The following is a 23,781-nucleotide window of genomic DNA, read 5'->3' on the forward strand; positions in this document are numbered from 1 at the left end:
ATACAGGTGAAGTGGGAAGTTCACATACACCTTAGCCAAATACATTTAAACTCAGGTCACCACTTAATTTTAAGAATGTGAAATGTCAGAATAATAGTAGAGAGAATGATTTATTTGAGCTTTTATTTCTTTCATCACATTCCCAGTGGGTCAGAAGTTTACATACACTCAATTAGTATTTGGTAGCATTGCTTTTAAATGGTTTAACTTGGGTCAAACGTTTAGGGTAGCCTTCCACAAGCTTCCCACAATAAGTTGGGTGAATTTTGGCCCATTCCTCCTGACAGAGCTGGTGTAACTGAGTCAGGTTTGTAGGACTCCTTGCTCGAACACACTTTTTCAGTTCTGCCCACAAATTTTCTATAGGATGGCGGTCAGGGCTTTGTGATGTCCACTCCAATACCTTGACTTTGTTGTCCTTAAGCCATTTTTCCACAACTTTGGAAGTATGCTTGGGGTCATGTTCCATTTGGAAGACCCATTTGTGACCAAGCTGTAACTTCCTGACGGATGTCTTGAGATGTTGCTTCAATATATCCACATAATTTTCCTTCCTCAAAGAGCAATCTATTTTGTGAAGTGCACCAGTCCCTTCTGCAGCAAAGCACCCCCACAACATGATGCTGCCACTCCCGTGCTTAATGGTTGGGATGAAGTTCCTTGCTGAGCGGCCTTTGAGGTTATGTTGATATAGGACTCGTTTTACTGTGGATATAGATACTTTTGTACCTGTTTACGCCAGCATCTTCACAAGGTCCTTTGCTGTTGTTCTGGGATTGATTTGCACTTTCGCACCAAAGTACATTCATCTCTAGGAGACAGAACGCGTCTCATTCCTGAGCGGTAAACGGCTGCGTGGTCCCATGGTGTTTATACTTGCGTAATATTTTTTGTACAGATGAACGTGGTACCTTCAGGCGTTTGGAAATTGCTCCCAAGGATGAACAAGACTTGTGGAGATCTACAACAACATTTTCTGAGGTCTTGGCTGATTTCTTTTGATTTTCCCATGATGTCAAGCAAAGTTTGAAGGTAGGCACAGGTACACATCCAATTGACTCAAATGATGTCAATTAACCTATCAGAAGCTTCTAAAGCCATGACATCATTTCTGGAATGTCCCAAGCTGTTTAAAGGCACAGTCAACTTAGTGTATGTAAACTTTTGACCCACTAGAATTGTGATACAGTGAATTATAAGTGAAATATTCTGTTTGTGAACAATTGTTGGAAAAATGACTTGTGTCATGCACAAAGTAGATGGCCTAACCGACTTGCCAAAACTATAGTTTGTTAACAAGACATTTGTGGAGTGGTTGAAAAACAAGTTCTAATGACTCCAACCTAAGTGTATGTAAACTTCAGGCTTCAACTGCACATACCTTTCCATATATGCCCTGGGACTAAGACTCACATTTACACTCATTGTACTATTTTTGTGAAGTACATGACAATAAATAGCCATATCCCTTTCACTAAGTGGATAGTTTCTGAGAACTAACCTATTATCTATGAACAATTTGTTTAGTGAATGGCCATGATTATAGTGAATGGAGAGTCGCGATGAGCAACTAAATACAAGGTTCGTGTGAACAAAAGGCAGAGATACGTTTTTTTACAGTGAGGGCACAGAGGACCTTGAATGCTGGTATAGATGAGATAGTGTCTTGAGTCTTTATCCGAAGACCCTGAGAGACCGTGTCAACCTCTTAGATCGCACTGTGACTAAGGGCACAATAGCAAGAGATGGCATATAGGATTTGATACCAGTCGCACCCTCTCTCACCTGTTCTTGTTGAACTGGATAGCAAAGTCGGTCATGTGCTGCAGGGCCTTGTTGGTGAAGGTCATGTCCATGTACATTTGGCCCTGTCGGCGGGAGAATGTGCCTGAGATCTCTAGCCCTTTAGCTTTCACTGCAGGCAGCCATATCTGGGGGAAGAGATAGACAATAAATAAAGAAATATGAACATGCAAACTGCTTCACCAATACCTGGGAGCAGAGAGAGCACACAAGGTCATTTGAAAATGGCAACCTGAGTCATACAGGATTTGCACAACAAGTGCTGAACTACGTGTCTGTGCTGTGTAGCCCACTCATTGTATTGAGTCAGACACAAAGGGAGATGGAACCTGTAAATTAAGATGGATACCTTGGACAGGATGCTATGCCCTGCTGCTACACGTACCAATCAACAGCACACATTAACACAGCGAGGACTCTGTGAGCCTCTTCTGCATGACTCAACTGTATGATATATCTAAATTAACCATTTTGAACAGGAATCTAGGGTGGAGCCTGTTGATGCCAACATGAACTTAACACACCCCTCCTTCCACCCCTGCCAAACAATGTCATAACTATATTTATACACTGTCCTACATGAAGAGCGACTGAGGCAGGGCTCAAGGTTCTGATTCAGAGGGGTTTGGGTTAAATACGGAAGACACATTTCAGTTGAAGGCATTCAGTTGTACAACTGACGAGGTATCCCCCTTTCTCCTTTCTGTATGCATTTCTCTGCTTGCTAGGTCCTAATGAGTTAGCATTAGCATTCTGATGAGCTTTATTCTCTGCCCTTGCTGGTGTGCTAACTCAGCAATGAAAATCTTTATCCCAACATAGTGCTAACATTAACATTAAGCTCTGGATAGCATTAGCATTGAACATCAACATAAGCATCGAGCTATGGGTACTCACAGACTTTGGGGTGACATAGCCTCCTGTGGTGATGGCCATGCCTGTGGAGAGCTCAAACAGGTCGTTGAGGCCACTGCTGAGCACTGCAGGAGTGGGCGATGGGGCGAATGTGTTGGGAACTGACGAGGGGATAAAGTTCTGTCCCACCTGAGTCACACACATATGCACAAACAAAAAAAACATACAGGACATCAGCACAACTATGAATCCAGAATGTACCTCCTCGACGGTTCTCTAGCAACCTTCGATGAAGAGACAGGTTCCAAACTCATTTTTGTTGTCAAGTGCTCAGAGTGGGTTTCAAATAACAATGGTGGCATCTTCTAATTATTTATTTTTAAAGACAATGTCATGATCGACAAATGTGATTTTGTACATTCACTAAAGCTGAAATCCTGACACGAGAAATACATTCTCCAATGCTCTGATTTGCAGAAACTAGTTTGTATATCTTCAGTCAGAATTTCGGCCTATGATTTCGCAATTTGAGCAATCGTCCACTGGAATCGTCCCCATCAGTGGCAAGCAAGGTCAAAAGGTGAGGCGTGAGTGTGCGGGGGAAAAAATAGCTTGTTCAGCTTTGAACTGTGTGGCAGTTAAGTTTTGACCCCAGCTAGAACCTCTAAGAGCATGCAACATGCAGATGGGGGCAGGCAAATGGAGAAACGGAAGGGCTCACTTACTGCTGGACTTCCCCCAACACCTCCTCCCAGGTCTCCCCCCAACTACAGGTGAGAGAAGAGAGGACCCATATCCAGCACCCGCATCCAAACAACAGATAGACAGAGAAAGAGAGTTAGAGAGATAGAGGTACTTAGCAATAGCAACCCATCCCCAACCCCCCCAAAAGCAATACAACCCATATACTGCCTAGAAAATGGCAATGGTTATTATGTAGATAGTCAATTTGACACAGTGAAATGGTTACCAGGAAGAAGCGTCAGTCAGTCAGGAAACCAGAAAACCTTGCCAAAACATGAACATTAAGATGGAAGAATAGCTCATTGCGAAATTCATTCGATACACCCATTTGAGAATTCACAAAAAATGATACTATAATAGCTTTATATGTATTGGGCTCCTTTCATCTCTCCAGTTGAATTTTTACAGGGGTGTAAGGGGAAGATAAAGTAATTAAAGAAATCAAGTCTAGGTCTACACAAAATATTCAAAGACGCATCCTCATTAGAATCTCTAAAAACATTAAGTCTTTGAGATGCAAAATATCCATCTCAGAGGCTGGATGAAAAAATTTAATTATGTATGTAACGAAAACCATTGTGATATTCAGGACAAAACTTCCTTTGAGACCTGGCACTCTTAGTTAAATGCATTGTGACTGTGAGAAGTGTGACGTCACCTTGACAGACACTTAATGGGACTGGAATAACATAAAACTATTTTATAGCCTAAGAACCAGCAAGGCACAAATCACATGTTCGTATTTGGCTGTTAATAGGCAGATAGAAAAGCATTGGCACAAGCAACGTTAGAAGCAATGTATAAGACATCTTGAGGATATTTGACCTTGGGGAATTTAAATGTATGAAATTCTTTTACTTTCAAACATACAGTGCCTTCAGAAGGTATTCATACCCGTATTCCACATTGTGTTCTCTCAACCATCTACACACAATACCCCACAATAACAAAGTGAAAACATGTTAAGACTTTCAAAATAATGTGAAATTATTATACACTATTATTGCACACAGAGTCCATGCAACTTATTATGTGACTTGTTAAACACATTTTTACTCCTGAACTTATTTAGCCTTGTCATAACAAAGGGGTTGAATACTTATTGACTCAAGCCTTTCATTTGAAATGAATTTGTAATAAATTTTTTTTTAACATAATACCATTTTGATATTATGGGCTATTGTGTGTAGGACGGTGACAAAAAAAATATATACATTTAATACATTTTTATTCACGATCTAAAACAAAATGTGGAAAAAGTCAAGAGGTTTGAATACTTTCTGAAGGCACTGTATATCCATCATTGTAATGCAGTGTAATCAATTAGCTGTCTTTTAATGTTAGAACCCAACATTTATTTTACCTTTATTTAAAACTAGGCAAGTCATTTAAGAACAAATTCTTATTTACAATGACGGCTTACCCTGGCCAAACCCGGACGACCCTTGGCCAATTGTGCGCTGCCCTATGGGACCCCCAATCACGGCCGGATGTGATTCAGCCTGGATTCGAACAAGGGACTGTAGTGACGCCTCTTGCAGAAGCAGTGCCTTAGGCCGCTGTGCCGCTCGTGTACCACAGGTTGATAATGCTTAGGTTTGACAAACTTAGATACAACTGTTTGATAGTGTTTACCACAAGATATACCTAGTTTTGCGAGCTTGCACAAAAGTGCATTGTGTTCAGCCCTCCCATGACGAAGTGGTTTATTTTTAAGGTGAACCACTCAGAACAAAATGGCTGAATGCTGTGGCAGTGTTATGTTAAGAGACAGCTGGGAGTCTTTTCCAACTATGCCGAATTAACTCTTACTTCCACACATGCGAAGTGGAATTGGCAGACTAGTCAATATTGTCTCACTTCACCCTCACACTGAATTGTTTCTTCTTCTAGCATATGAATATTCTTGATATTTACACAGGGTTGAAGTACCAGCTTTTGACCAGCGGCAAGAAATGCAAGTCACAAAGTTGGAGAAGTCTTAATGTGGGAGGGAAGTGTCTGGAAATACTGCCAAAGTTTTATACTGACGATACAAGGGCCTTTTAGGAATGCAAAATATAAACAGGACAGCTCATTTACATTCTGCTGGAGAGGGAAGTTTCAGGCTCGTCAATAATAAAATCTTAAATGGGGCAGTTAACAGTCACATATTTTTATTGGGAGACGGACGTAGAGTCCTTTGCAATTTCAGCGGGTGTTCAAAAATCCATCCATATAGATGAGTGAATGACTATGACCAATGAGAAATGAAGTCCATGAAAAGCCTGATCCAATATGTCATTCAGTTTTAGAGGGGTCTGCTATTGGCAGGTTTAAGAGAAGAACCCAGTCTATTTGCATTGAAAAATGGCTAGCACACAGAGCTTTGACAGCTTGTCAGGTTAACTTGGCTCGGCCTCCTCATCTAGAAGGTCAGCTTTAATATTCAGTTTTGGGGCGCTGACTCAGCCCTTTCTATTGCATTAATCATTCCCAGAGTTTGCCCTTCTGTTGACAGCAGGTCTTTGTCTATCTGGTCTGGCGATGCAGCCTCAAACCTCTAGCAACACTGTCTCTCTGCAGGGTGTCTGGGAGCATGTTCCAAGGTATGGGACATTGATTCTAGTTCTATGCGTTTCTATTTCTATGGGCATTGGGCAAGTACACTTAAAAGGCAGGGTCCTTTACCTGGCATAATCCCAACCCTTGCTTTGATGGTGTGAATTGAGAGGTTTACACTTCATTAACACTGTTAAGACAGTGGACAGAGATAATGTCCTGTGAAGTGGCTTATATGTTAAATCAACTGGCAGAGCTCCTTTTACAGTGGCCCAGAAAGCTGTAATACGAAATGACATGAGGATGAGCAGGCTAGTTATCTGGTGCATTACACTGAAAATTGTACACCATCTCTTTAAAAATGTGAAGTTTATGATGATGACGTGCAAGCGAGCTGTCACTCATTGCTATGATCATTGATCTCCCGTAGAAGCTATTATTTCCTTTATCTGCTCTCAAATGTTTGGATATACTGGTAAAGTTAGCTAGCTAGCCAATGAGGTAACATGACCGAACAAATGTAAACAAATGGTTAATGACCCGCAAGCAGTTTCTGTGGTGGAAAAAGTACCCAATTGTCATACTTGAGTAAAAGTAAAGATACCTTAAAAGAAAATTACTCAAGTAAAAGTCACTCAGTAAAATACTACTTGAGTAAAAGTCTAAAAGTATTTGGTTTTAAATGTACTTAAGTATCCAAAGTAAATGTAATCGCTAAAATATACTTAAGTATCAAAAGTAAAAGTATAAATAATTTCAAAATCCTTATATTAAGCAAACCAATTTTCTAGATTGTTAAATTAACAGGTAGCCAGGGGCACACTTCAACACTCAGACGTCAATTACATACGAAGCATTTGTGTTTAGTGAGTCTGCCAGATCAGAGGCAGTAGGGAAGACCGGGGATGTTCTCTTGATAAGTGCGTGAATTAGACAGCGAAGCATTGAAAATGTAAGTAGTACTTTTGGGTGTCAGGGAAAATGTAAGGAGTAAAAAGTACATTATTTTGTTTAGGAATGTAGTGGAGTATAAGTAAAAGTTGTAAAAAAGATAAATAGTAAGGTACAGATACCCCAAAAAACGACTTAAGTAGTACTTTCAAGTACTTTTACTTAAGTACTTAACACCACTGAGCAGTTTTAAAACTGCCCACGACATGATTTATGAATGTAAAATGTGGTCCGGTGATCCCCTATAGGAAGATACAAATGTTGCGGCGGTAATATGGGTCAGATCTGTTGACTTGGTTACGCTAGAAGCAAGCCGCTAGTGACTCACCTTTTTCTCTAGGGCAATCAGAAGCCTTTTCATTAGAACAATTATCTGCTCCCAACATAAAACTCCTGGTCGCAAAATAAATACCAAATTGGTCACACTTTTAGAGCCCTTCTCAAGGGTCCAAGTAGAAATATCTAAAGCCATGATGACTCCCGAGTCTCTCACTAACGAAGTCCTCCTGGGTTCAGGTGTGAACAGGAGCCGAGGCAGTTCTCTGATACCATTCTACTTCCCCAACGAGGGCAGCCTTCCATTCCCCAGAAGGGCCCAGCAGTGGGATCCCAAATCCAATTACTTCAGAATATCGGAATCTTACTCACTCTCCCAGTTTCTCAAGGTGGATGACAACCGGGTAGTAAATACACAGGGGAAACGATTAGAATCGAAATTAAAGACTAAAAAGTAGCTTCCTCATCAATCTACACACAATACCCCATAATGACAAAGCGGAAATAGGGTTTTATGTTTGCAAATGAGTTAAAAATAAAATACAGAAATACCTTATTTACACAAGTATTCAGACCCTTTGCTATGAGACTCATTTGAGCTCAGGTGCATCCTGTTTCCATTGATCATCGTTGAGATGTTTCTACAACTTGATTGGAGTCCACCTGTGGTAAATTCAATTGATTGGACATGACTTGGAAAGGCACACACCTGTCTATATAAGGTCCCACTGCTGACAGTGCATGTCAGAGCAAAAACCAAGCCATGAGGTCTAAGGAATTGTCCGTAGAGCTCCGAGACAGGATTGTGTCGAGGCACAGTTCTGGGGAAGGATACCAAAAAATGTCTGCAGCATTGAAGGTCCCCAAGAACACAGTGGCCTCCATCATTCTTAAATGGAAGAAGTTTGGAACTACCAAGACTCTTCCTAGAGCTGGCCGCCCGGCCAAACTGAACAATCGGGGGAGAGGTCAGGGAGGTGACCAAGAACCCGATGGTCACTGACAGAGCTCTAGAGTTCCTTTGTGAAGATGTGAGAACGTTCCAAGACAACCATCTCTACAACACGCCACTAATCAGGCCTTTATGGTAGAGTTGCCAGACGGAAGCCACTCCTCAGTAAAAGGCACTTAAAGAAATGTCAGACCATGAGAAACAAGACTCTCTGGTGTGATGAAACTGAGTTGAAATGAAAGACTACAAATGTTACATTGCAATAGAATTTCTGGAGGAGTATTTCCACATAATCTCTTGCTGTAGATTTAAAAATTGTATATTTTGAGGAACAAGCCCAGAGGAGAATTCAGTGCAGACTGTAAACAGACTCTGCACTCAAATGTCATATTCAATTATCATCAAAAGGCTATAACAATGTTAAATCTTGATTGCCCAACATTAAGCTTAGGCCTGCTTTTAATTTTAATTTGACTAATATATAGCAAATAAAACTAGCATTGCTCTCTGTGTTAAATCTGGAGGAGCCACAATATCAGTAGTATTTGAACCCAGACTGCGATAAGGTCAGGGTACCCTTAGAATTTATCAGTGCTAAACTGTAACTTCCGACTGAGGGCTGTTTCAGCTCACGGCTCTTTGCCTTTCATTAAAACCCATATCGATTCCATTAAATTGGTTGAATGTGCTTAGAGTAAGTAGGCTTGCAGAATGGCTGATCATAATTGGTAAGAAAGTAGCTTTCACTCCCCACTGTAATTACTCAGCAGATCTGTTTAAACATTCTGTGTAGCAGCACAACGGTAAGATGTCCTCGATTGGACTCTCCGACTTGGATTGGAGTCACTGTAGTTTTAATGACCGCCCAATTAAGATTTGATTAAAGCATTTTATAATCTGGGAGGGCCAACCAAAAGGGACGAGGAGCACATCGAGATAATCGTAATAACACTTATCACAACGAAGCCACGCTCTACACGGCCGACAAGACATGACCCCTAATTCGCTACGCTGAACTTCCCGCCCCAACTACAGTTGCCCTGGCCTGGAGAATACCAATTGACAAATGTGTTGTTCATTGGAAAAAGCTAGGGAATGAGGTGGTGTATCTAGGGCAATATGATTTCTCATGGTTGAGCTTACACTTAATTTGAACTCAGTCGAAGGTGTAGTCTCTTGAAAATGTCACCTAACAAATTAAATCAAATTAACATCTGGGGCAGGGACTTCCCAACTCAGTGCCAATCACTCCTTTCTGAACCCTCCCTCTCCTGTGGCATAGTGTCTGGACTAGTAGGGTAGTGGAACGATAAACAGCAGCAGGCATGTACTGGACCCAGTTAGCCCCTGGTGCTCTCCTCTCCCATCTCACTGGCTAAGCAGAAAGGATATAGTGGTAAGAATCAATTATTATTATTATTGGTTGATAACTATACGATAGTCTGCCTCCCAAGTCTTCACTTCACTAAAGCAGAGCAGAACATTTAATTATAGGCTAAGGTGGGTTGGATGAACTAATAGATGAAGTGCTTCCATACAAGCTCTCCATTTACTTGAAGATATAGTCCATTTACTCTATGACTTAATATTATTAACCACATATGGTGGTTACAAAGCTACAAGCTACAACACTCTCAGTAGAGTAGAACAACAGCTGTGGCTGTCCCTTCAGGCTAGAGTTCAGAACACAATCCCCAGCTAATACAGCACATTCGGAAAGTCTTCAGACCACTTTCCTTGTTCCACATTTTGTTACGGTACAGCCTTATTCTAAAATGGATTGAATTACATTTTTTCCTCATCAATCTACACACAATAACCCATAATGACAAAGTGGAAATAGGGTTTTATGTTTGCAAATGCGTTAAAAATACAAAACAGAAATACCTTATTTACACAAGTATTCAGACCCTTTGCTATGAGACTCAATTGAGCTCAGATGCATCCTGTTTCCATTGATCATCGTTGAGATGTTTCTACAACTTGATTGGAGTCCACCTGTGGTAAATTCCATTGCTTGGACATGACTTGGAAAGGCACACACCTGTCTATATAAGGTCCAACTGCTGACAGTGCATGTCAGAGCAAAAACCAAGCCATGAGGTCTAAGGAATTGTCAGTAGAGCTCCGAGACAGGATTGTGTCGAGGCACAGATCTGGGGAAGGATACCAAAAAATGTCTGCAGCATTGAAGGTCCCCAAGAACACAGTGGCCTCCATCATTCTTAAATGGAAGAAGTTTGGAACTACCAAGACTTCATAGTGCTGGCCGCCCGGCCAAACTGAGCAATCGGGGGAGAAGGGCCTTGGTCAGGGAGATGACCAAGAACCCAATGGTCACCCTGACAGAGCTCCAGAATTCCTCTGTGAAGATGTGAGAACGTTCCAAGACAACCATCTCTACAACACGCCACTAATCAGGCCTTTATGGTAGAGTGGCCAGACAGAAGCCACTCCTCAGTAAAAGGCATATGACAGCCCGCTTAGAGTTTGCCAAAAGGCACTTAAAGGAATTTCAGACCATGAGAAACAGGATTCTCTGGTGTGATGAAACCAAGATTGAACTCTTTGGCCTGAATGCCAAGCGTCACGTCTGGAAGAAACATGGCACCATCCCTACGGAGAAGCACTGTGGTGGCAGCATCATGCTGTGGGGATGTTTTTCAACAGCAGGGACTGGGAGACTAGTCAGGATTGAGAATGAAAACCTGCTCCAGAGCGATCAGACTGGGGCGAAGGTTCACCTTCCAACAGGACAACCCTAAGCACACAGCCAAGACAACTCAGGAGCGGCTTCCGGACAAGTATCTGAATGTCCTTGAGTGGCCCAGCCGGGGCCCGGACTTGAACCTGATAGAAAATCTCTGGAAAGACCTGAAAATAGCTGTGCAGACACGCTCCCCATCCAACCTGACAGAGCTTAAAAGTATCTGCAGAGAATGGGAGAACCTTCCCAAATACAGGTGTGCCAAGCTTGTAGCGTCATACCCAAGAAGACCGAAATCAGGTACTTCAACAAAGTACTAAGTAAAGGGTCTGTATACTTATGGAAATGTGATGTTTCCATTTTAAGACATTTGCAAAAATGTCTAAAAATCTGTTTATGCTTTGCTATTACTGGGTATTGTGTGCAGATTGAGGGGGAAAAAATGATTTCATCCATTTTAGAATAGGGCTGTAATGTAACAAAATGTGGAAAAAGTCAAGGGGTCTGAATACTTTCCAAATGCACTGTATCATTAAAAAGTTGTTATTACTGTCTGTCAAGAGGAGAAAGTCTCCCTAAAACATAAGATAAATACAGTGGGGCAAAAAACGTATTTAGTCAGCCACCAATTGTGCAAGTTCTCCCACTTAAAAAGATGAGAGGCCTGTAATTTTCATCATAGGTACACTTCAACTATGACAGACAAAATGAGAGAAAAAATCCAGAAAATCACATTGTAGGATTTTTAAATGAATCTATTTGCAAATTATGGTGGAAAATAAGTATTTGGTCAATAACAAAAGTTTCTCAATACTTTGTTATATACCATTTGTTGGCGATGACAGAGGTCAAATGTTTTCTGTAAGTCTTCACAAGGTTTTCACACACTGTTGCTGGTATTTTGGCCCATTCCTCCATGCAGATCTCCTCTAGAGCAGTGATGTTTTGGGGCTGTTGCTGGGCAACACGGACTTTCAACTCCCTCCAAAGATTTTCTATGGGGTTGAGATCTGGAGACTGGCTAGGCCACTCCAGGACCTTGAAATGCTTCTTACGAAGCCACTCCTTCGTTGCCCGGGAGGTGTGTTTGGGATCATTGTCATGCTGAAAGACCAAGCCACGTTTCATCTTCAATGCCCTTGCTGATGGAAGGAGGTTTTCACTCAAAATCTCACGATACATGGCCCCATTCATTCTTTCCTTTACACGGATCAGTCGTCCTGGTCCCTTTGCAGAAGAACAGCCCCAAAGCATGATGTTTCCACCCCAATGCTTCACAGAAGGTATGGTGTTCTTTGGATGCAACTCAGCATTTGTCGTCCAAACACAACGAGTTGGGTTTTTACCAAAAAGTTATATTTTGGTTTCATCTGTCCATATGACATTCTCCCAATCTTCTTCTGGATCATCCAAATGCTCTCTAGCAAAGTTCAGACGGGCCGGGACATGTACTGGCTTAAGCAGGGGGACACGTCTGGCACTGCAGCACTGCAGGATTGGAGTCCCTGGCGGCGTAGTGTGTTACTGATGGTAGGCTTTGTTACTTTGGTCCCAGCTCTCTGCAGGTCATTCACTAGGTCTGGGATTTTTGCTCACCGTTCTTGTGATCATTTTGACCCCACGGGGTGAGATCTTGCGTGGAGCCCCAGATCGAGGGAGATTATCAGTGGTCTTGTATGTCTTCCATTTCCTAATAATTGCACCCACAGTTGATATCTTCAAACCAAGCTGCTTACCTATTGCAGATTCAGTCTTCCCAGCCTGGTGCAGGTCTACAATTGTGTTTCTGGTGTCCTTTGACAGCTCTTTGGTCTTGGCCATAGTGGAGTTTGGAGTGTGACTGTTTGAGGTTGTGGACAGGTGTCTTTTATACTGATAAGTTCAAACAGGTGCCATTAATACAAGTAACGAGTGGAGGACAGAGGAGCCTCTTAAAGAAGAAGTTACAGGTCTGTGAGAGCCAGAAATCTTGCTTCTGGATTTTTTCTCTCATTTTGTCTGTCATAGTTGAAGTGTACCTGTGATGAAAATTACAGGCCTCTCATCTTTTTAAGTGGGAGAACTTGCACAATTGGTGGCTGACTAAATACTTGTTTGCCCCACTGTAACTAGAGCTTCCCAAAAAGCTGCTGCTCATTTCACGTGCTAAGCACGGGCTATAATGGTTATCCAGATGAGCAGCCACAAAACAACACGCCCTATTAGCAAATGAGCCTTCATTATCACATTGTTACAATAGAGATTCAAATGTGCTGTGTATAGCTAGCTAACTAGGACGTTTTAGATGCAAAACTGAAATGTTAATTAGTATGCACCGCCTTGTCAAACAAAACAACACATCTGCATGAAGACCAAAACAATCTTGACAGTGCGATAATATTAGCAGCATACAACCTGAAAAAACGCTATCACTATCCACCGTCCACCATTAGGACCAAACTTCGGGGTCCTGTGTGTGTGCCAGAGCCACCATGGCGTGCCAAGCCTCCGCCTCGTGTCTCTTCTGTATTGAGATGTCAGAGTGAAGCCACATCGTGACATCCCTTGCCTGCATGCCTCTCTGTACTAGTGTCTGGCAGATCAATCAGGGACAGCGAGGCAGGCTTCTCACTGACAGACAGAGTGTCTCTCTGTTGCTGCTGCCCAGCATACATCACCCTTGATGTGTTAGCCAGAATGTGTGTACACTATTTGAACTGTTGATGCATATAGGGGGGGGAAAGTATTTGATCCCCTGCTGATTTTGTATGTTTGACCGTTGACAAAGAAATTATCAGTCTATAATTGTAATGGTAGGTTTATTTGAACAGTGAGAGATTGAATAACAACAAAAAAATCCAGGAAAACATGTCAAAAACGTTCAAAATTGATTTGCATTTTAATGAGGGAAATAAGTATTTGACCCCTCTGCAAAACATGACTTAGTACTTGTTGGCAAAACCCTTGTTGGCAATCACAGAGGTCAGACGTTTCTTGTAGTTGGCCACCAGGTTTGCACACATCTCAGGAGGGATTTGGTCCCACTCCTCTTTGCAGATCTTCTCCAAGTCGTTAAGGTTTCGAGGCTGACGTTTGGCAACTCGAACCTTCAGCTCCCTCTAAAGATTTGGCTAGGCCACTCCAGGACCTTAATGTGCTTCTTCTTGTGCCACTCCTTTGTTGCCTTGGACGTGTGTTTTGGGTCATTGTCATGCTGGAATACCCATCCACGACCCATTTTCAATGCACTGGCTGAGGGAAGGTTTGACGGTACATGGCTCCGTCCATCGTCCCTTTGATGCGGTGAAGTTGTCCCCAAAAGCATAATGTTTCCACCTTGTTTGGCGGTGGGGATGGAGTTCTTGGGGTTATAGGCACCATTCCTCCTCCTCCAAACACAGCGAGTTGAGTTGATGCCAAAGAGCTCCATTTTGGTCTCATCTGACCACAACACTTTCACCCAGTTGTCCTCTGAATCATTCAGATGTTCATTGGCAAACTTCAGACGGGCCTGTATATGTGCTTTCTTGAGCAGGGGGACCTTGCGGGCGCTGCAGGATTTCAGTCCTTCACGGTGTAGTGTGTTCCCAATTGTTTTCTTGGTGACTATGGTCCCAGCTGCCTTGAGATCATTGACAAGATCCTATCGTGTAGTTCTGGGCTGATTCCTCACCGTTCTCACCGTTCTCTTCTGACAGTTGAAGTCAGAAGTTTACATACACTTAGGTTGGAGTCATTACACTCATTTTTCAACCACTCCACAAATTTCTTGTGAACAAACTATAGTTTGTCTTTGTGACATCTACTTTGTGGCATGACAAGTCATTTTTCCAACAATTGTTTACAGACAGATTATTTCACTTATAATTCACTGTATCACAATTCCAGTGGGTCAGAAGATTACATACACTAAGTTGACTGTGCCTTTAAACAGCTTGGAAAATTCCTTAAATCTTCTGATAGGCTAGTTGACACCTTTGAGTCAATTGGAGGTGTACCTGTGGATGTATTTCAAGGCCTACCTTCAAACTCAGTGCCTCTTTGCTTGACATCACGGGAAAATCAAAGGAAGTCAGCCAAGACCTCAGAAAATAATTTGTAGGCCTCCACAAGTCTGGTTCATCCTTGGGAGCAATTTCCAAACACCTGAAGGTACCACGTTCATCTGTACAAACAATACTACGCAAGTATAAATACCATGGGACCACAGAGCCGTCATACCGCTCATGAATGAGACGCGTTCTGTCTCCTAGAGATGAACATACTTTGGCGCGAAAAGTGCAAATCAATCCCAGAACAACAGTAAAGGACCTTGTGAAGACATTGGAGGAAACAGGTACAAAAGTATCTATATCCACAGTAATACGAGTCCTATATCGATATAACCTGAAAGGCCGCTCAACAAGGAAGAAGACTCTGCTCCAAAACCACCAGTAAAGCTTACGCCTACAACTTCATAATATTTGACAGGAACACCATGTACCACTGTCACTGATGCATTCCAAAAGCTGCAGTTATCCTAGTAATACGCAGATGCAATTAAAATGCCCTCTAGAATTCCTCTGCGTCCCTACAACATCTCAGGTGAAAAGCCCGAGAAAAGCCTACCCTGCTTAGGAAACCATCAATGAGACCACAATCTCCACACGACATCATACTACGTTTTATTGTTCATGGCACAATGAACCAATCTGGAGAGTGCGGTCCTACTGATCCCTCATGGACTACATTGACAATTCCCACCATTCCAACCCAAATAAATAAACTCAGTTGTTTGCAATTGTGTGTGAGTGTCCGTCACTCACCAGGCTGTCGAGGCCTCCGCCCAGCAGGTCAACAGCACCCATCTGCATGGAGGACTGCTGGGGCACGTTGACGGGGGGACCCAGGTCCAGGTTGAGCAGGTCTCCCAGCAGGTCACCCTGGGAGGGGATGACTGACTGGGCCTGTTCAATGGGGGCCGCTGGCCCTGCGCTCACCGGGCTCTCGCCTGTGTCAATGCTGAGAGGTGGAAAGAGAGGAGGACACAGTGATGCTAATATGTCAGTGTTTCCCCTATATTCATTTAGCAACACTTCTAAATAGTTGCCACCACTCCCAGAAATATGATCAACCCCCCCCCCACCCCCCCAGGGAACGACTCAAACCAGATATAAAGTATAGGAGAAAATATACTGGAGATATACATGCTTTAATAAGATTTTTTTAGAACTAACAATCACCAAAATAAAAACTAGACCTTGAGGGAGAATCTAAAATGTAAAAAATGTCATGGCATGGGGCCCCATTGATTTTGTTATAATGTTTGAGTCACTCAGATAGCATAAGACGGCATTCTCTCAGCCCTACGTCGAAATGTGTAGAATTGCAGGAAATTAGCTTTACAACTAATCTTCTCTCTGCCCCATGGCAAAATGTGTAGAATTGTAGGAAATTGGCTTTAAAACAGCAACATTTTGTATCTGCATCCAAGAAGAGGGCCTCTAAATTTAGGTCGGAGACAGCGCTAGTGCCACGCCCACTATGGGAGAACAGATGTTGGTATTCGTGTGTAAGCAATGATAGCCTTTGTGTTGTGCTAGAGGGGGAGGGAAGCTTTATTTGGGGGGGGTTAGGTGAGTGTCTGTCTTCCTGGGACTTGGTAACTGAGTAACTTTCTCATAACTGTGTCTTACCTGCCATGCTGGATGGGCAGGTGCTTGCGGTGGATGCCATGGCTACCCTCCACAAAGGCGTTTGGGGGCTTGTGGTAGACGGAGGCCAGGGAGCCAATGTGGCAGATGAGTTCATCCAGCAGGGTGGGCTCAATCAGGTCCGTCTCCTCCGAGATCAGGGGCTTCTCGGACAAGACCACCTCCTTGGCAGTCACCGGGTCGGTGGACAGCAGGCGCCAGTAGATGTAACCCCTGTCACGTAGGTCAGGGTTGTCAGAGTCCTAGGATGACACAAGGGGAAGGAATCACAGTGGTGAATAGACAGTGTTGAGTTGAAGTTTGAAACAGTTTGAAGCAAAAGAGGGAGATATATTGGTGTGTCTCTGTGTGTGTCTATCTCTCTGTGTGTTTGTGTGTGTGTATGTTACCTGTGTGGCCAGACTAAGGACCTGCTGCACCAGCTCCTGAGTCTCAGAGGGTTTCTTGAGGAATAGTTTGACGATGGCCGTCAGAAGAGTGAGCTGGACCTGAAACACAACACACCCCCAAGACTGAATGGTCTGACCCCACAACCCAGATAATAAAAGTAATTATTGTTAGGGCGGGGCCAAATCAACTCCAAGCCACAAGGCACATGTAGATCTGAAAGGATGGCTTTAATGAAAGCAATATAGCAGAAATTAAAGACAAGGGCAAGGTGGAGCTCTTACCATATTCAATCCAGTCTTTGCCCTAGATTAATTTCCAAGCCGGGCGTAATAGTCCCAAAGGCAACAACGAGGCTATCTGGCATTAAGATAGTCAAATGAAACCAACAAGGTGAAACATTGATCCAATATTTTCAAATTTATATTAATGGTCTTGCGGGGTAGAATTATATTATAAATTGCAGACCTCAACTGACCTGGCTGCTCTGCTCTGGGACAACTGACCTGGCTGCTCTGCTCTGGGACAACTGACCTGGCTGCTCTGCTCTGGGACAACTGACCTGGCTGCTCTGCTCTGGGACAACTGACCTGGCTGCTCTGCTCTGGGACAACTGACCTGGCTGCTCTGCTCTGGGACAACTGACCTGGGTGCTCTCGTCGTGGAAGCCCTCCAGGAAGCTCTCCAGCAACTCGTCAGCGTTGTCGATCCTCTCAGCGTACTCGCCCACGATCCAGATCATGGCGGCGCGAGCATCCGGCTCATCCAGAGAGTCCAGGTTCTCACACAGCGTGGCGATGATGCTCTCATACCTGAAGAGATAGAGAGAGAGAACACAAAGGGTCAGGGTATATACTAGTGTCTGTCTGGGCCTTGGAATATACACAGGTATTATATATACACAAACAGGGGTGGTATAGGTCCTATTGAGAAAAAAAAAAATCCATCTTCATTGATAATTATCGGGGATGGAGGGAAAAGGAAACCTACTTGTTGGGGTATTTGCGGAAGATGTCCCTGATGACCACGATGGCCTCCTGCACCACATAGTTGACTTTGGTCTGGATGAGGTCCAGCAGGGTGCTCACACAGCGCTCAGCAGATTGCTAACAGAGAGACAACAGGAACAAAGTCAACACTGACCAAACACAGATAAAAAAAAATTTAAAAAAATGTCATCAGTGGCCAAAGTACCTCATTTAAACTCCTTCAAACAACTTCATAGGATTTGATGGCACTTTTATGGAAGAGCTATAAAATCTGATCAGAGACCCTATCTGCGTCCATCTATGATGGGGTCTCAGATTCTTACCTCTACTTTGATGGCACAGCGTCCGATGGCTCTCACTGCCTTACGCACAAAGTCAACATCCACCTCGGTGGCGTACTCCTTCAGCTCAGCCAACACCTGGGGAGAGAGCAGGGCATATGAGTGAAAAACATGACACACACACACACACATTTACACACACAGTCGCAGTGGGAGGACAAGCAAGCGTATTGACATTGTAAGAGAATGATTTGAGGAGACATGGTTAAGGTTGGTGAATTATGTATGCATCCAAGGCTAAACTACCCAAGCACAGGCTTGTCTTTTAACAGCAAAGGAGGCAAGTACATCCACTGTCCAAAACGTGTGTTCATTAAGGCATCATCTGACAGCATGCCTGTCAGAGTACCAGCTAAAACAGATTAGGAGTGAAGCATTGGGAGGTGAACATGTCTATCGAAATAAGTCTTCAATATAAACTAAGTATACAAAACATTAAGAACACCTGCTCTATCCATGACATAGACTGACTAGGTGAATCGAGGTGAAAGCTATGATCCCTTATTGATGTCACTTGTTAAATCCACTTCAGTGTAAATGGAGGAGACAGGTTAAAGAAGGATTTTTAAGCCTTGAGACAAGTGAGACATGGACTGTATGTGTGTGCCATTCAGAGGGTGAATGGGCAAGACAAAAAAATACAAGTGCCTTTAAACAGGGTATGGTAGCAGGTTCCAGGCGCACCAGTTTGTGTCAACAACTGCAGCTCTGCTGGGTTTTACACGCTTAACGGTTTCCTGGGTGTATCAAGAATTGTCCACCACCCAAAGGACATCCAGCCAACTTGACACAACTGTGGGAAGCATTGTAGTCAACATGGTCCAGCATCCCTGTGGAGCGCTTTCGACACCTTGTAGAGTCCATGCCCCAACAGGGGGGGGAACTCAATATTAGGAAGGTGTACCTAATGTTTGGTATACTCAGTGTTTTGGTGCAGCTGAACAGATTCATGCAAATCTGGGCTAGCTCCTGTTGTTTTTTAAGGGCCATGTTCTTATGTTAACAAAAGTGTATATTTTTGTGGGCCAATAACATTATTCTAAGTCAAACAGATACCGTATGAAAAACAAACAAAACATATATAGTATGGAGCTATCATCCCCAAAGATGGTTTTCTGTATAGAGTGACTAAGTATAAAATGATGTACAGCAAATCATGAGAAATGAACACCCTAATACAGACTTCCATTCAGTGAGGTATGGGGTTCCATGAGCAGTACCTGGGCTATGTTGGCCTGGGAGGCCAGGCGAATCATGATATCCAGCTTCTCCAATTTGACGTAGATGGGGTCGTTGTACTTGACAAAGAACACCTTGATCTCCTGCTTCAGAATCTCTGGCCTAAATAGTAGAGATTACATTTATAATGGGAACAGAACAACTCTATGTGTCTATCTATGTGGTCCTGATCTGAACCCACAGAGCTGAGAGATGGGAAAGGTACATAGGGAGAGAAATGCTGTCATCTAGTGGCTAGGAAGTAAGGAGGACACAAAACGAAAACATGGTGCCAAGACATAAAATGGTCCAATGCAGCCGTTTTAATCTCAACATCAAATAATTTCTCTGTAAAAATGAACTTACTGTGACTGACTTAAATAAAATGGTTTAAAAAAAAGGTATACAAAATGCATAGAGCAAGCAAGAATTTTGCTAGAACTGTCTGGGAGTGGTCTGAGTGGGAGGGGAAAACCAAAAACTAGCTGTTATTGGCAGAGAAGTTTGGAACTAACTTGGTTATTGGTCTATTGAGTCAAAGTTGCAGGTCCATTATGATGTTCTGAGAGAGCAACTTAGCATATATAACAAGTTAATTAGAAATGCCAGACGGGCTAATTTTTCTAAATTGATCACTAATAATCAGATTAATTCAAAAGTGCTCTTCTCGACCATTGATGGCCTGATAAATCTTACCCCCGCAAACCTATGTGAACTTTCCAAACGTGATGAGTTTGCGGCATATTTCAGAGACAAGATAACAAACACTAGGCTGGGTATCAGTCAAGCAAGACCTGATGAGAAGTTTGATGATATGTGCCTTAGCATACCACGCAAAGGCACTATGGATTTATTTTCCATGGTTAACACCGACATCCTCAGGAAAGTGATAACACAAGCCTTGTAGATCCCATCTCCACCACCTTCTTTAAAACGGTTTTTAATTGCATATCTGAAGAAGGGCAAGCTATTGTTAACCACTCCCTGTTCACAGGGAGTGGTTAACAATTCCACATCACTGAGGATTAATTTAGAAAGTGATAAACTAAACACATTTTGATGGATTGCTCTGAAAATAAATCTAGTTTCTTCAGCTCTTAGAAATGTTCAACCAATCTCCAACCTTCCATTCTTAAGCAAAATTCTGTAGAAATATGTTTTCAAACAGCTAAATGATTCTTTAAGTGCAAACTGTATTTTGGAAAAATTCCAATCTGGTTTTCGTGCCCACCACAGCACAGAGACCGCTTCAGTTAAAGTGGTAAATTATCTTTGTGCCAACACAGATGCCAAACAACTCTCTGTCCTTGTACTCTTGGATTTAAGTGCAGCATTTGACACTGGTGACCTTGATGTCCTTCTGGACAGACTGGAGAGGTGGGTTAGCCTCTCCGGTCCAGTTGAAAATTGGTTTAACACCTATTTAACTGGTGGAGAGTTTGTCACCCTTGGTAAAATTAACTCAAGAGAAAATACATATCACGTGGCGTTCCACAAGGTTAGATTTTAGGTCCGGAACTGTTCAGTTTATATACAGCATGTTACCCCTTAGCAGCATTTTTCAGAAAGCACAGTATTGATTTTCACTGCTAGGCAGACGATACACAACTTTACATTTCTGTGTCACCAGAGGATTTTAGCTCCACTGATAAATTATTAGACTGTATTCCTAACTTAAATACTTGGATGGCTCATAACTTTCTCCAGATTAATCAATACAAGACCAAGGTACTTACTGTTGGAGCCAAAGCACAGAGAGGATCTGGTCGCACATTTTAATTCACTGGCAATAAAGATAAAACACCAGGTAAAAAACCTGGGTGTCATTTTAGAATCGGAATTCAACTTCGGATCATACATTAGGAATGTGACCAAAATAGTTTTTTACCAGCTGAGGAACATTGCCAAAGCAATTTCTGATCACAGGCTGATACTGTAATACTCTCCTGACTGGTCTACCCAAAAAAGCCATTGGTCAACTGCAAAACATACAAAATGCTGCAGCCCGGGTACTGTCCAAGACCAGATGGAAAGCACACATTTACACCGGTTTTTAAAGGTCTCTGCACTGGCTGCCTGTGACTTTTATAATTAATTTTAAAAAGTATTTTATTGGTTTTTAAATCAATCTACGATTGTGCACCCCGATACATGTCAGACGTGCTTTTAAGTTATGCACCCAGTAGGTCTCTCCGGTCCTCTGGCACTGGCCTTTTAACTTTCCCAAAGTCTAGGACCAAGAAGCATGGAGGCAGCATTTCATTATTATGCCCCCAGCCTCTGGAACAGCCTACCAGAGAACCGGAGGGGGGCCAGAAACTGTGGACAAACAGTACCAGTCAAAAGTTTAGACTTTTTTTCCTCTACTCATTCCTGGGGTTCTCTTTCATTTTGACTATTATCTACATTGTAGAATAATAGTGAACACATGAAAACTATGAAATAACACACATGGAATCATGTAGTAACCAAAACAAACATTTGACTGGTACTGTATTTAAAAGAGATGCTAAACACAACTTTTAAGCTTTGCTTTTCTTTAGGGTGCTTTTTAATCTTTCAATTTGTATTATTCTTATTTTTTTCCCCCTCATGTTTGTTGTGTAGTGTGTATATATATATATATATATATATATATATATATATATATATATATATATATATATATATATATATATATATATATATATATATATATATATATATATATATATATATATATATATATATATATATATATATATATATATATATATATATATATATATATATATATATATATATATATACACATACATATAAAAAACAGTGAAAATAAAAACAGAAATATAAATTCACTGTTTTTTTATTTTCATTTTTTCCTGTGAAGCACATTGCATTGCATTCAATGTCTGAAATGGCCTGTATAAATAAAGCTTGATTTGATTAACTGATGTCACCAGGTAGGCCAAAACGCCATGCAAACAAAACAGGATGACCTTTCAGGCAGTCTTTTCATTTTCACATAATTACAAATATTTCCACACTATGAGGTTGGAATAAAAATTAGATTGAGAAGAAAAAAAATGTAAATTCATTTTACAATAAGGCTGCAACCTAACAAAATGTGGATAAAGTCCATGGGGTCTGAATACTTGCACTGTATATATAAAACACAGAAAAATCATATTTTTTACATCACTGGGCCTTATCCAACATCAAACATTCCACATCACTGAGGATTAATTTAGAAAGTGATAAACTAAACACATTTTGATGGATTGCTCTGTTCCAGCCCTGATCCCTTGGAGGCTAGCAATAACTTAGCATTACCCACTGACCTTTTCTGGACGATGAGGTTGATGTTCCTGAGGGCCACATACTGGACCTCTGGCTCCCCAGAGAGCAGGGTGACCAGCGGTGGGGACAGCTTCTTCAGCAGGGTGTTGTAGTAGTCTGACTCCTTGGGCAGAAGCTCCAGGAACTTCATCAGCACCTTAACAGCCGACAGCACCACCGCCGAGTTGGCATGGGAGAGACGGGGAGTGACACGCTCGCAGATGCTGGAAAATAAAGAGGACAGGAGGGTTTATTAGTGCAATCTATATTACAAAGGATTTAAAAGTTGACAACACCATAAGTGATTTTAGTGCACAAACTCAGCAGTTTACTTTAGATGCAATAAACGTCTGGTGGAGATTTAGTACACAGGACTTATTGTGGAGATTAATCACAACTCCCTTGACAGGACATAACTAATTGGTACGTAACAAATAGCTCAGATATTTTTTATTTTGGCTAGCATGGCTAGAAGAGATCTCAGTGACTTTGAAAGAGGGGTCTCAAAGGAGAATGGGGGGTTTAAAGCGTGTGCGTGTCACCAGATCTCAACCCAATTGAACATTTATGGGAGATTCTGGAGCGGAGCCTGAGAAAGTGTTTTCTACCACCATTAACAAAACACCAAATTATGGAATTTCACATGGAAGAATGGTGTCGCAACCCTTCAATAGAGTTCCAGGCACTTGTAGAATCTATGCCAAGGCACATTGATGCTGTGGTGGCCCAATGCCCTATAAAGACACTTTATGTTGGCGTTTCCTTTATTTTGGCAGTTACCTGTATCGATCTCAATGCTATACTGAATTCCATGGTTGCCTTGGTAGTTCACTCCTGCAAACATATACTTAATTATTTGTTTTAGGTGTTTATGTGCATTGTTTTTCTCAACTTATTTTTTATATAGCTAATCAAGTATTGTATTTTCCCCCCCCCAACAACATTAAATTAGTTAACATATGACTACTTCTCCAACCAAATAGCTAATTGTTTGGATTCAAATACCAGCTCCGATCCACATCTCTTC

General features: G+C 42.1%; 1 protein-coding gene across 2 annotated transcripts in view; it reads right to left on the reverse strand.

The window, feature by feature from the left end:
* LOC109892801 (AP-2 complex subunit beta) overlaps positions 1–23,781 on the reverse strand; it is a 59,144-nt gene that overhangs the window by 23,250 nt on the left and 12,113 nt on the right. Inside the window, exons 7-17 of one of the 2 annotated variants that reach the window (XM_020485584.2) lie at positions 22,757–22,978; positions 19,439–19,559; positions 18,201–18,296; positions 17,879–17,994; positions 17,535–17,700; positions 16,891–16,989; positions 16,484–16,743; positions 15,614–15,809; positions 3,384–3,425; positions 2,701–2,847; positions 1,786–1,931 (exon numbers count right to left, since the gene is read on the reverse strand). In XM_020485584.2, coding sequence (XP_020341173.1) covers positions 1,786–1,931; positions 2,701–2,847; positions 3,384–3,425; positions 15,614–15,809; positions 16,484–16,743; positions 16,891–16,989; positions 17,535–17,700; positions 17,879–17,994; positions 18,201–18,296; positions 19,439–19,559; positions 22,757–22,978 — 1,611 coding nt within the window. The remainder of the gene's footprint in view (positions 1–1,785; positions 1,932–2,700; positions 2,848–3,383; positions 3,426–15,613; positions 15,810–16,483; positions 16,744–16,890; positions 16,990–17,534; positions 17,701–17,878; positions 17,995–18,200; positions 18,297–19,438; positions 19,560–22,756; positions 22,979–23,781) is intronic. The other variant, XM_020485585.2, reaches the window with a different exon arrangement.

The sequence above is a fragment of the Oncorhynchus kisutch genome, linkage group LG6, assembly GCF_002021735.2.
Source record: "Oncorhynchus kisutch isolate 150728-3 linkage group LG6, Okis_V2, whole genome shotgun sequence".
Taxonomy (NCBI): domain Eukaryota; kingdom Metazoa; phylum Chordata; class Actinopteri; order Salmoniformes; family Salmonidae; genus Oncorhynchus; species Oncorhynchus kisutch.